The sequence below is a fragment of the Molossus molossus genome, unplaced genomic scaffold, assembly GCF_014108415.1.
Source record: "Molossus molossus isolate mMolMol1 unplaced genomic scaffold, mMolMol1.p scaffold_m16_p_2, whole genome shotgun sequence".
Classification (NCBI taxonomy): Eukaryota; Metazoa; Chordata; class Mammalia; order Chiroptera; family Molossidae; genus Molossus; species Molossus molossus.
Window position 1 is genome coordinate 116785819 of NW_023425355.1, and position 12801 is coordinate 116798619.

A 12801-nucleotide genomic window follows, 5' to 3' on the forward strand; every position below is an offset into this window, starting at 1 on the left:
CTCTTTCTCTCATGGGGTACTTTTCATGGTCCTTTGGAGAACTCTCATCACTGGGAATTTCTCACAGCAGTCCTTGGTGCCAGACAATTACATGTCCTCTGCCATCTAAGAGATCACCTCCAGACATTTCTTGCTGACATCTCCCCACCCCTTAAGTAGGTCTCTTGGTCATGATGGGAAACAATACCCTGATAGGTCTCTTTCTTATTCCATATTGGTTCATGGGAAGCCCATCATGTTCTTTGCTCTTACAAGAGTCAGGTCCATCCCAGTATAGATTCCTCTCTTGTTCTGCCATAAAAACTGCTAGCCATCTAGTCCCACTTACTTTAGATTTCCCAGGGATGGGCCTGAGATTAGTGTACTATGTTCCCAAGCTTTCCCATTGATTGGTGCCATTGGAAATATTGTCCCTAGGCATGAGATGAGGAAAGAGTACACTTCTGTATGGGGCACATTGTACAGTTTAAAAATGCTCTTCAAATCTGCTACCTGTTTCTCGGTTTCTGCAATATATTTTAGAAGCCATAGGAAGTTACCAATGGGTTGCAAAACTAATTCTTTTTTAAAAATATTTTATTTATTTTTAGATAGGAAGGGAGAGAAAGAGAAAAAAAATAAAGCATTGATGTGAGAGTGAAACATTGATGGCTGCAGTCTGCAGGCCCCCTACCGGCAATCAAACCTGAAACCTTTCAGTGCATGGGACAGCACCCAATCAACTGAGCCATACCAGCCAGGGCGAAACTAATTCGTATATATACCGTTTGCAAGTCGTTTTGTGGTCTGGCATCTCACTTTGGAATGAGGGAGGAGTCAGCACCTACTGGGCCTGAGCAGAGAGTGAAACCAAAAGAGTTCCATTCTAATATTCTGTTACATTGTGATGACAATAATTGTTATTTGAGATGATCAGTATATAAAATGAACCCCATTCATTCTTTCAGTATTCCCAGGGTTATCTCTACTTAACAATAATTAGTACTGTATACCATTAGAAATTATGAATAACCAAGGGAAAATATGGTTGACCACATGTATTAAACCTTAGTTTTATTAGGAGTAGAACAACTGTGACAAAATGATCATGCTTACATTTTAGCCTAAGAAGAGATGTTGGGCTACTTGAGATAAAGAGTAAATTCTCTGGTGGGATTTATGTATGTCTTTTTGCTATGATGATAAAATGATAGGTAGGAAAATCATAAATTCACTCAATTTGTTTTCACTATATGATGTCAAATAATTTAGACAAATATTTCGCTAAATATCTAACTTTCTGGCAAAGTTGATTTGTTCATTTAGTGTTCAGTAGGTGAGTAGATTTTTTTTTCAGAAGACCTTTTGTGAGATTAAGCCCTTCAAAGATTCTAGTTATTAAGGAAAGGAATTTCCAAAATGATGGTTTGTGGGTCAGTTGGCTAATGGTTGATTGATTTAATACAAGATACTAATAATATTTTCAACTCCAATAAAAAGTAGTGTTTTCAACTTATATGTGAATCAAAATTTTGGGTAGCATTCCTATTTCAAAGATATACCAATTTTTTTAACTTTTAAAATATGTGATTTGTATATTCTCTAAATGGAAATTTCCTTAAAGCACCACTCTTCAATTATTTTATTACAGAAACCTAATATTAAAAATTTTTAAATGGACATTCAATATATACTATTTATAATATATGTGTTAATATTCTAATAGATTATGTACATAACAAAACATAAAGAAAAATAAATAAATAATTAAAAGTTTAGACTAAGAAGAACCAAATATTTTAAAACTTAATGGTAAATATAAAGAATATTTTGCTGGCTAAAGAAGTTTCTAGAATAGACCTTCATTTTATTCCTTCTACTGGAGCCCTAATAAAAAGCTTACAAAACTGTGTCCAAGATCTAGACAATTGTAGTCAGCAATTTAATAGCTTTAGAGAGACATAGCATTAGGCAGGAAATTTGTTTTTGCATATGTGTCTTGGTAATATGTTTGGTTCTGATTATATTAATTAGTGATACTATTAAGCAATACTTAGAATATGCAACTGTTGATATTGTTTAGAAGTAAACAATTTGACTTCTATTCATGCATTTTCCAGGGTCAACTGGATTTGTTTTCTGAGGATATGTAAACAGGTTTAACATATCTGGCCTGAAATGGAGACATGTCAGCTCCATCTTTCTCAGGTCACATTTGGGGCAGTTTTGAAAACACTTTTTCTTCTGGAATAAGGTCCAAGCAACATAAAGTCACAGAAGATAATCTCTCTTGACTCAATGTCTTATAATAATATATTAATATTCTTTGGCTTAAAACTTCCTCCAATATTATTTTAAGGGGGGGATTTGCTAGAAAACCCTGCTTCTGAGAATTCAAGGAATTTGGGGAACATCACTATAGCTGTTAAGCTCATATCTATCAACAATAGTAAAAACAACCCATGAGCTAATTTTGAGGCCTTATTTTTTGTCTAGAGCTCAATTAATAGGCACCTGGTTATTTTTTATTTAAAAAAATTTGACTTCACGCAGGAAAGATTTCACAACACATGTCCAGGTGATTTTTGAGAATATGTTTACTAAAGCTGGAGACAGTGAAACAAGGAAGGGCCTAGGGTGGAAGAAGCAAGGGGAGAGAGCCAGGGAGGAGCTGCTTTGGCTCTCAAGAAATGTTTTGGGAAAGAAGTGAGCCAAGGCTGGGCTGCTCTCAGCTTACTGGGAAGTCAGAGAAAAGGGACCTTGGGGTTAGCCTGGGACGAGCTGACACTGCCCATTGCTCCTCTAGTTGCAAGTCTTGTGGCAACCCTAAAAGTTTAGGAAAAAGAAAATTGACTCAAAAGAGAGAGGGCATGCCAACTCCTGGTTATCTTGGAGCCCACAAAAATTAAGTCTCCATACTGCTAACTTAAGGTATTCAATACCCTCCCACAATCTCAGCCCCTGTAGGGTTTTGTTGTATCTACTCTCTTCTAAATAATCACAGGACTAGGTTTCATTTAAGAAAATGTACATCTTAGAATAGTGTTGTTGTTGTTGAATTTCAGAGAAAAAGAATTAGAAATGAAAAATTTTAATTAAATCTTTTTATCTGTTCATTGTCCCCCTCCTCCTGGTTCCCGTCCCACCCCAGGCCTTCACCACTCTACTGTCTGTGTCCATGGGTGATGCATATACACATGTGAGTTCATTGGTTAATCTCTTCACACTCCTCTCTCCTTTCCTCTGAGATTCATTATTCTGTTCCATGTGTCCATGCCTCTGTTTCTATTTTAATCATCAGTTTATTTTGTTCATTAGATTCCACATATAAGTGAGATCATGTAATACTTGCCTTTCTCTGACTGGCTTATTTTTCTTATAATACTCTCCAGATCCCTCCATGCTGTCTCAAAAGGTACCAGATCCTTCTTTTTTACAACTGTATAGTATTCTATTGTGTATATGTACCACTGCTTTTTTATCCTATCATCTACTGACTGGCACTTGGGCTGTTTCTAGACCTTAGCTATTATAAATAGCATTGCTATGAACATAGGGGTGCATATATTCTTTCTGATTGATGTTTCAGAATTCTTAGACTATATTCCTAGGAGTGGGATCACTGGGTCAATTTTTGAGGAAATCCCATACAGTTTTCCATAGGGGCTGCACCAGTCTGCATTCCCACCAGCAGTGTACTAGAGTCCCCTTTTCTCCACATCCTTGCCAGCACTTGTTGTTTGATGGTTTGTTGATGGCGGCCATTCTGACAGGTGTGAGGTGATACCTCATTGTTGTTTTAATTTGCATTTCTATGATGATTAGTGACTTTGAGCATTTTTTCATATGTCTGTTGGTCATTTGTATGTCCTGTTTGGAGAAGTTTCTATTCAGGTCCTCTGCCCATTTTTTAATTGGATTGTTTGTCTTCCTTTTATGGAGTTGTATGAGTACTTTATATATTTTGAAAATTAACCCCTTGTCAGATGTATCAATGGCAAATATGTTCTTCCATACTGTGGGGTCCCTCTTCATTTTGATGCTGGTATCTTTGGCTGTGCAGAAGTATTTTAGTTTGAAAATTTTGCAGGGAACTAAACTATTTTCTCCACTTTCTATGCAAAGAAATCAGAAAATAATGGTGAAAGAGGAGGTCCAATAACACCTTTAGCTACTTCTTTCTATTTTTAAACTCAAATCTGTCAATGCAGATTTCTGCATTGACAGATTTGAGTTTAAAAATAGAAAGAAGATACAAACATCCTGCTTAAATCTTCCTTTTTGTCAAGACTTCTCATTTTCAAATTTATATAGCAATGGAAACTTTATTTCAAATTACTTTTTTTAGACCACAAGTGATCAGAATACCTCTTTGTGACTCCAGTCTCTACATGGCAGCCACTGATAATGTTGTCCTCACTCTTGTTGCCCTGGAATTGCACCTCCAATAAATGTTAGCAGATAAACTTTTTTGGTTGTTGTTAATCCTCACCTGAGGATATTTTTCCATTGGTTTTTAGAGAGAGTGGAAGGGAGGGAGGGAAAGAGAGAGAAACATCAATGTGAGAGGGACACATCGATTGGTTCCATCCCATACAACCCAAACCAGAGCCAGGGAGCAAACCTGACCAAGAATCAAACCCACAACCCTTCAGTCTCCAGGCCGACACTATAACTGCTGAGCCAAACTGGCCAGGGATAACGGGTAAGCTTTTTTTTTTTTTTTTTTTAATGCGGACAATTCTGGCTTTAAATGGTAGTGAGATTATAAATAACCATTAAATCTTAATAATCAATAGGAAAAATCACAATTATCTGTGACTTTTAAAATTTGTCAAAACATTAAAAAGTATCTTATTGTCAGGATAAATACATGGGAATATTAAAACAATAGCAAAACTGATATATATTTAGTACACTGTAATTTAAAACATTAGAAACATTAAGAAGTTTAGTGTTTTATTTCTTTGTAAAAACTGTCAAGAGTAGTTTGAATAGTGCATACCATCTTCTTATTGTATAATTTAAGATACCAAGCAAGCATCCTTTCTATGCTTTGGTGAATTGTCATATTCTTTTCTAAGTCTGAATCAACTTCCAACATTTTATCCTTTGTAATTTCAATATTGTGAAATATATCTGAGAATTCCTTTAATATGAGGTGTTTTGCTGGTGACACTTCCTCTGAAAGATCTTCATACATTTTGTCAGAACTATTTTCCTCATTTAGGTAGATAATTTTGTCTTCACTGAGTTTCTCTGGCTGTATATCTAGAGCATCTCTGTCGGACACTTCTCTTCTTCAATTATCCATTTTTATAAAATGTTGCATGGGTTTATCACTGGGAGAAAAGCAGGCAGCCCCACTATGCTTTCTGCTGTCTGTATGTGAACAAAATAACAGATGCACAGTAAGCAATCACCAATAGACTTTGAAAGAAGGGATGTGATTGGTCACTGATCATGATGTGTATCTAGGTGCATAGTGATTTTTGAATTGAAGAGCTAACAATAAAGTTTTTATTTTATGCAACTACTCACAATTAACATACTATGACAACTGAAATTTGAACCATGTACTTGGAAGACTGGATTTATTTAAATAAACTGTGGTAATTGAAATTCCGGAATATTGGGACCATGCAAAGGAAGGATGCCTGTACTCCAGACTTTTTCCCATTGTAAGATTTTTATATACCATTCCTTCTACCCAGAATACTCTACTCCAAGTTTTCAAGGCTAGCTTTTTCTCTACCTTAGGATGGAGGCTTAAATACCACCTCCTATAAGATTCCTTCCCTAACTACTAAGTCATCTCCACTTTGCCTTCATTTTGTTCATAACACTGATCACAATTTTAATATATATTTATTTTTCTGTTTATTACTTACTTCTCATCTTCCCATTGGATTATATGATTCATGATGTCAGGGATCCTGCCTGCTTCATTCATTAATATTTATGCAATGCTTATTGAAGTGACTGAGATATAGTGGGCATTCAATAAATATTTCTTAAGTAAATTAATGATTAAATGTCTCTGGGGCAGAAGTACATCCATATATATAAGAAATTCAGCAGATTTCTAGGAATGAATTTAGAGATTTTTCATGATGGATTTTCGAGGTCCTGACCGAGATTTATGACAAAAAAAGAAGACTGAGCGCCCCCAAACCAAATTAATGTTGAGGCAAGGACAAGTATGGGCTATGGCCAAGCTCTAAGAGTCATGGAAGAGAATTCATTGTAACCTAGTCTTTTGCTGAAATCCCCTAGGGTTCAGATACTCCAGTTCAGTATTTACAGTAGAGGGAATAATGGTTAGACATGTGCATGTGAAACAATAAAGTTATAACCCTGTATCCTAAGTACAGCTGTCTGAGTCAAATGCAAAATATTAGAAAACTGATATGAGAATGTGATGGAACAAGTTTTTAACTTTGGCAGCATGAAGGCCAAATCCAAAGTACTATGATAGTGAACTAGACCGATATTTGGTCCCCTCTCTTCACCAACCCCTTTTGGACAGAATGAGTCCCCAGGGTTATTGGGGACAAAAGTGGTGAAGAAAGATGTATGTCATACTGATAGGTAAGGGCTTCAGTGATTAACTAAAAAATTTTTTAAATTTCACCTCAACTGATAATGGGGGTTATACTGTTTATACAACTGAAAAATCATTGGAGTAGTTACCATCTTTCTCAATTCAATCTAGGAGGTGGGGCAGGAAATGTTTGGGAAAAAGTTGTTTTTCATAGATACCAAGACCTAACCAGGAAAATTTATCACTGGAAGGAAAGCAAACACAATGGTTCCAATTTAAATTCCTATCCTGTTTACTATCTCCTCATAGCACCCATGCCTTGGCTCTAAAATGAGACCACCACACCTCTTTCCTTAGCTACTTAAAAATTAGAGAAAAGTAGGAGAGCTCTACAGTTGCCCCATGCTGAAATGCCTCCGCCATAGGCCCCTTTCTTTCTACTATGTATCAAGCAGTTCTTGCTTTCTGGTGATAAACCCACACTTGAATTAGCCAGTTAAAACCACTGGCATAAATGACTATTAAGTTCTCCTAGAGACCCCATGCTGCAGCTGGAGGCAGCCTAGTCTGGTTCAAGAGTACCCAGACCAGGGCCAGAATCATTATTTTATTTTCCCCATAAAAGCATACCCTCCTTGTATTCAAATGTGTCTCCTTGGTAAACCAGACCTAAACCACATTCATGCTTAACGCAACACATAAAAGGGAGGATACAATATTGAAGAAAACAATGGGAACCACGTATAGAATTTTCGTCAAGACTGTCATTGCAGCCTGGTTAAAGTCAGAATTTGAAAAAAGTCAAGACTACTTTCTTATATTAATTTTATCCTTAGGAAAAATAATTATAGATATTTTTCAACCCCAAATTTGTGAATGCTAAGAAGTTAAGCCAAGGTAATAGTAGATACTTGGTGTTAGTTTTATGCAAATACCTTCCCAGCTAGAAAATGGAAGAGTATTCTCTATTGGAAGCATGAACTTTTTATTGCTAGAATCTACATTTTTTAACTCTGTTAAATTGATTGGAGCGTGGGGGGGGGGATCTTGATGTGTTTCTTTGTATAATTGTATTTTGTTGGAAGAAAAGTGCTTGATTCAAGTAAAATGTGGTCAGTCAAAAACACACTTTACCAGAGTAGGAAAAATTTCAGTGTTAAATGATATTTTGATTACTGTGGAGAATTTTTTTTTTTATCCTTACCTGAGGACATTTTTCCACTTTTGTTCAGATAGAGTGGGAGGGAGAAAGAGGAAGAAAGAGAAACATCAACGTGAAAGGGACACATTGAGTGACTGCCTCCCGCAGGACCCCAACCAGGGCTGGGGACAAATCGCAACTGAGGTATGTGCCCTTGACCAGAATCGAACCTGCAACCCATTGGTTCGCAGGCCGAATGATGCTCTAACTGCTGAGCCACGCTGGCCAGGGCAATCACTGTGGAGAATTTAAGATAAAGACTTTAGCTTCTGGAGGCATAAGAGAAGGCTAGTGACCCCTATGGCTGAAATTTTTGTGTTACTTGAACGTTACAGATTGATGTATAACAGTTAAGGCATATTTTCATTTTGGTTTTTTGTTGTTGTTACTGAGATATTTTGGCTATACCCCCAAAAGAGGATATTGTGCAAGAATACATTGGCCAACTTGATCAATTTGGAAGGATCAAAGTAATTAAAGCAGTGGAAAGAATAGAGCAGTAATTTTAAATATTCAAATTCTAGTCCTAGCTCAACTATGACTTTGGGAAGATAATTTTCCATCTTTGGCCTCAATTTCTCATCTGAAAAATTAAGAAAATGTATTAGAAGTCAGTAATTCTTTATGTCTTTGTGTTCCACAACATTCACAAAGCTCATAAACACAAGATTTCCCATGGGGTATACTGCAGTCATTGAATTCTCAATGGCCTAACTTTAATTCTATCCCTTTCTTTCTATCTCAAGAAGGCATGTTAGAATGCATGCAAAGAAATGACTTTATTTTCACAAAACTCTTGAATATGATCCTACTGATTTGGAAAAAAAAAACAAATTATTTTTAAATGTCTTTATTATTAACAAGAACAATAATAATTTATTAATAAAAATTTACTTAAAACCTTTCTCACTGTTGCCACATACTCACATGTGGCATAAATTACTATTGATAACTGGTGACAAGGTAGTTTCTAAAATATCTTAGTTTATCAATATTCTAAGATTGTGAAATTTCCCCTCATCTGAAAATTGAAGAGTGATGTTGGTTAGATTTTTGCAGACCTACTATTAAAGGGCTGGAAACACAAAACTGATGAAAATCTGTGATTGCCTCTACTTCTTTTATCTTAGTTAAATTACTAAAAATAACAAACTAAAAATAAAACCCAAATTCTACTGTTGACCAAGAGAAACATTATAACCTTATTCCATTCCTGGTTTCATGCCTGGTATTGTTTTCTGAAGTCAAGAAATATGTTTTTTAAAAGGCATTCCTTTTCAGTTATGACAGAAAATGTGAATAATCAAAGGGGACTATTTTTCTCCTCTACCCAAAAACATGGATGGACTGTAATTGCTTCTTCTGTGTCCACGAGTGAATAGATGGGCATCAATGTGGGATGAAGGGAACATAATGAGTTATGTAAGCCCTTAGAGAGGTCTGGAATGAAATACCTGAAAACCAGTCACCTCCAGCTCCAATCCATAACCTCCACAGAATTGTGTGGCTTAGCTCAATATTCTCTGAAGAAATTTCTATTTGTGAGATGAAATTGAATTGCACTTACGAATTGGTCTTCTCTGATAAAGAAAGAGATTTTTTAGTGGTTTCTTTAAAATATGTAAGTGGTTTCCCTAATAGGCAACAAATCATAAAACACTGTCTATTATCCAAATACAGCCAGGCTCTAGAGCCTCATTTGTGAGATTAAAAGCCTGTGGATTGGGTGTTTTTCGGCACTCTTGATGTTTGAGCCTATTGATTTTGTAAAAATGATAATAATAATAATAATAATAATAATCGACTAAAAATGACTGATCCAGGAGTCAGTGTGGATGGCTTCAGCCTCACTTAAGCTGTTATTTTATCATGTCTATGGTGACATGGCTGCTCACTTCAAAACAGCGCAGTCCCTGTTTCGTGTCACTGCCAAACCCTAATTACATATTTCCTATTACTCTCTAGTGGTAAACTCACATGGTAGGTTTTGTAACAAGGGCCTTCCACTTTTCCCAAGAGAGAAGGGGTAGAGGGTCCAAATATTTGTGGAAGGCTGAGAATCAAAGTTAAAGTACAACAGAAGCAGAGTTGACAGGCAGCTTTTCTCTGTTGTTGAGGGGTTATGAAAGGCTGAAGGTCTTAATGGAGATCAGCAATTCTAATTTTATCTAGCTGGCAGCTAGTGTGGCTATCTAAACGAGTAGAAAAGAAAAACACCCATGACACATGAGAATGACACCCTTTCAGCATTATCCCATTTTTAAATAGATATTCATGCTCTTAAGTTCCTAATAATGTGGGTGATGTGATGCTTTCACATTTTTAAATATCAGGTATGGATTTAGGCTGATTTAGCTATACTTTTGCCTCAGCTCTCATTCACTATGAGAGATGGCTAGCCAGGATTTTCAGAATTGTAGTCTGGTGTAGCTGGATGTAGACAACATCTAGCCCAAATATTTTGAAGAGGTTTTGCAAAAATTTAACCTGTAATAATTATTTTTTAAAAACCAATCATCACTGTACTTTTCAAAGAAGAATATAACTTTAAGTGCCAGGCTTTGGTTATTCATTCCGTTGGTTGTCTTCTGCTCAATGATGATTCTTTGTTCAAAACCGTGGAATAAAATTTCATCACATTTAATCTGATGTGACTCAGTGAGATGGAATAATAAAATAATTAACATATGTCTATCATTTTACAGTTTTCTCAGACATTATCTCACTGGTTGTAAGTAGATTATGATTTCAAGTGTCTAGAATGAAATATCTTATTTACTTTATTTACTACTGTATCTCCAACACCTTGCCTAGGGTGTGGCACAAAGTAGGTGCTCAGTACCTATTTAGTAAATAAATGATTGAACTATTCTGTGATAGAAGCAGAGCAGGTATTACCCCCACCCCCGGACTCTGTAGGTAAATCAATATCACAGAAAAGTTTAGTGACTTGCTCCAGATCATATAGCCAGCAAGTGGTGGCGCCAGGCCTTGAACCTAGTTCTTGAGACCCTAAAACCTGAGATTTCCTCCAGATTATTGGATATATGGTCTAATTCTGGCACTAATGGGTAAACCCCATAGTCTCTCTGGACTTCATTTACTTTATCTCTATATTAAGAGAAGGCATTATTCTGTGGCTCTGAGGTCCTAGTTAGGTCCAATACTATCATTTACAATGACATTCTGTCTTCTGAGAGTTTTATATTCACCAAAGAAGTGATGAAGTCCAGAGAGCTCAGAACTCTGAGGTGGCCCAGAGAAGGGAGACCACGGACCACTATCACAACCTCACTTTCTAACAGTGAGAAGAAAGTTCATACTAGAAGCTTCCACCTTTAGGAAGTCAGTGAAGTTGTTTTAAGTTTGGTTTACGTTGTAAAGAGTCCCTGGGAAAAGTAAATCTGGTTGGTAACATGTCCTAGATACTCTAGAAGCTTTCAGGTAACAAAGTCCACATTTGATGACCCTGCTTACACAACTAGCTCACCACCCTTGTCCCTCCCCCACAGACACACCCCACACCATTTCCCACCGCATGCTTCCATGGCTGTAAGCTGGATGTAACTTTTATAGTGGAGACAGCCTCTTTTGCACATGCTACCAAGAATTTCAGGAATAGATATCAAATTTTGGGAAAAAATCATTCTTCTCATATCACATAAGGCTCCTTTGCAGGAGATTTGTAAATATTAATCTAGTTGCTATTTGGGGGGGCCTCTTCTTTTAAAGAAGTGATTAATCCCCATGCCCTAGACTGATTTATTGTTTTTAAGCAAAGCCAAATACAAGCTGAAGGCCCTGTGTAAATTAGTTCTAATTTTCTTCAGCCCGTTGCTCATTTAGAACATACACAAACGGAAGATGCCAAGAACATTTAATCTGTTATACCTGCTGTGGTTAGTCCCCCCAACCCCCAGCACAAGATGAAATCTGATTACAGAGGAGTGAGCAATGAAAGCACAGCTGAAATTAGAGACAGCTGTCTCTAAGGGTCAAACCTAACATTACACCCTGCAGAAAGAGGCCTTTGAGGCTGCACTCCTCTGCAGAATAGGTAAATTTCATTTACCACCATGGTTCCTAAAACAGACTCAAATCTCCGGCCGTCGTCACTTACCGAAAATTTCGAACCACAAAACTGTGACCATTTCTAAGAGCTGCATTGTTCAACAGGATCCTCAAATTAAACAGCATCTTCTTTTGCTAGTGAAAAGGATGACTGACTGTATGCTCTTGAAAATGCCTCACCACGGTAGTCGGTGGAGTCCACCTAAAAGCTAAGAATGCTTTCGATTGCAGTGAGAGAGCAAAGGTAATATTACCTTATCAAACTCCCCTGTTTAGAGATACTGCAGGGCAGGGTTCAGGGGTATTTGAACTTTAAGCCAAGCTTCACCACTGCGTTTTTGTTTTTTTTTCTTGAAAAAATTCTGACTCTTTTGGTGCCCAGACTCCTCATTTTTCATAATATATTTATGCTGTCACATACTTGTACAAAATCAATTGACAAGTACTCATTGAGCATATAATGTATGCAAGACACTGCAGTGCTAGCTGCTGTGAAGGCACATAGGAATAACTCATTCAGAAAATGTGAAATGGCAGTGCCAAACCCCAGATGTAGATGTGACAGTCCTGAGTATTTCCAGTGATATCACCTTCTTATTTCTAATTTCCACCTTTTACAAAAACAAACAAACAAACAAATAGAAAGAAGTGCCCTGGAAGCTTTTAGTTTTAGCTTTTTCTTTTATTTTTTGGTGGCAAGAAGCTGAAGCTCCCATTGTATCTTGCATGTAGTAGGTCTTCAATAAATCAGTAGCTGCATATTAATTCTAGCAGGAACTCAGAATTAGTAGAAGTGGGGAGGGTGATTCCATATGCTTCTCCCCTGGCAGCCTTTCCAGATCACTAAGGGGCCAACCAAAGCTTCAGATTGATTCATTCACGCACACTTATAAATTGGATATTTCAAAATCTATTCTGTGTCAAATACTGAGTTAGGTTAGAAATTCACATGAGGAAAATGGTCTCACCTTTGCAGAGTTTACAGTTCAATAAGGGTGATAAGATT

General features: G+C 36.7%; 1 protein-coding gene across 1 annotated transcript in view; it reads right to left on the bottom strand.

Moving 5' to 3' along the window:
- Nucleotides 1-12127, bottom strand: part of OTC (ornithine carbamoyltransferase) — a 63184-nt gene extending 51057 nt beyond the window's left edge. Inside the window, exon 1 of the mRNA XM_036271314.1 lies at nt 11845-12127. Within this exon, the coding sequence (XP_036127207.1) occupies nt 11845-11921 (77 nt within the window). The 5' untranslated portion in view covers nt 11922-12127. The remainder of the gene's footprint in view (nt 1-11844) is intronic.
- Between the last annotated feature and the right edge of the window lie 674 nt (nt 12128-12801).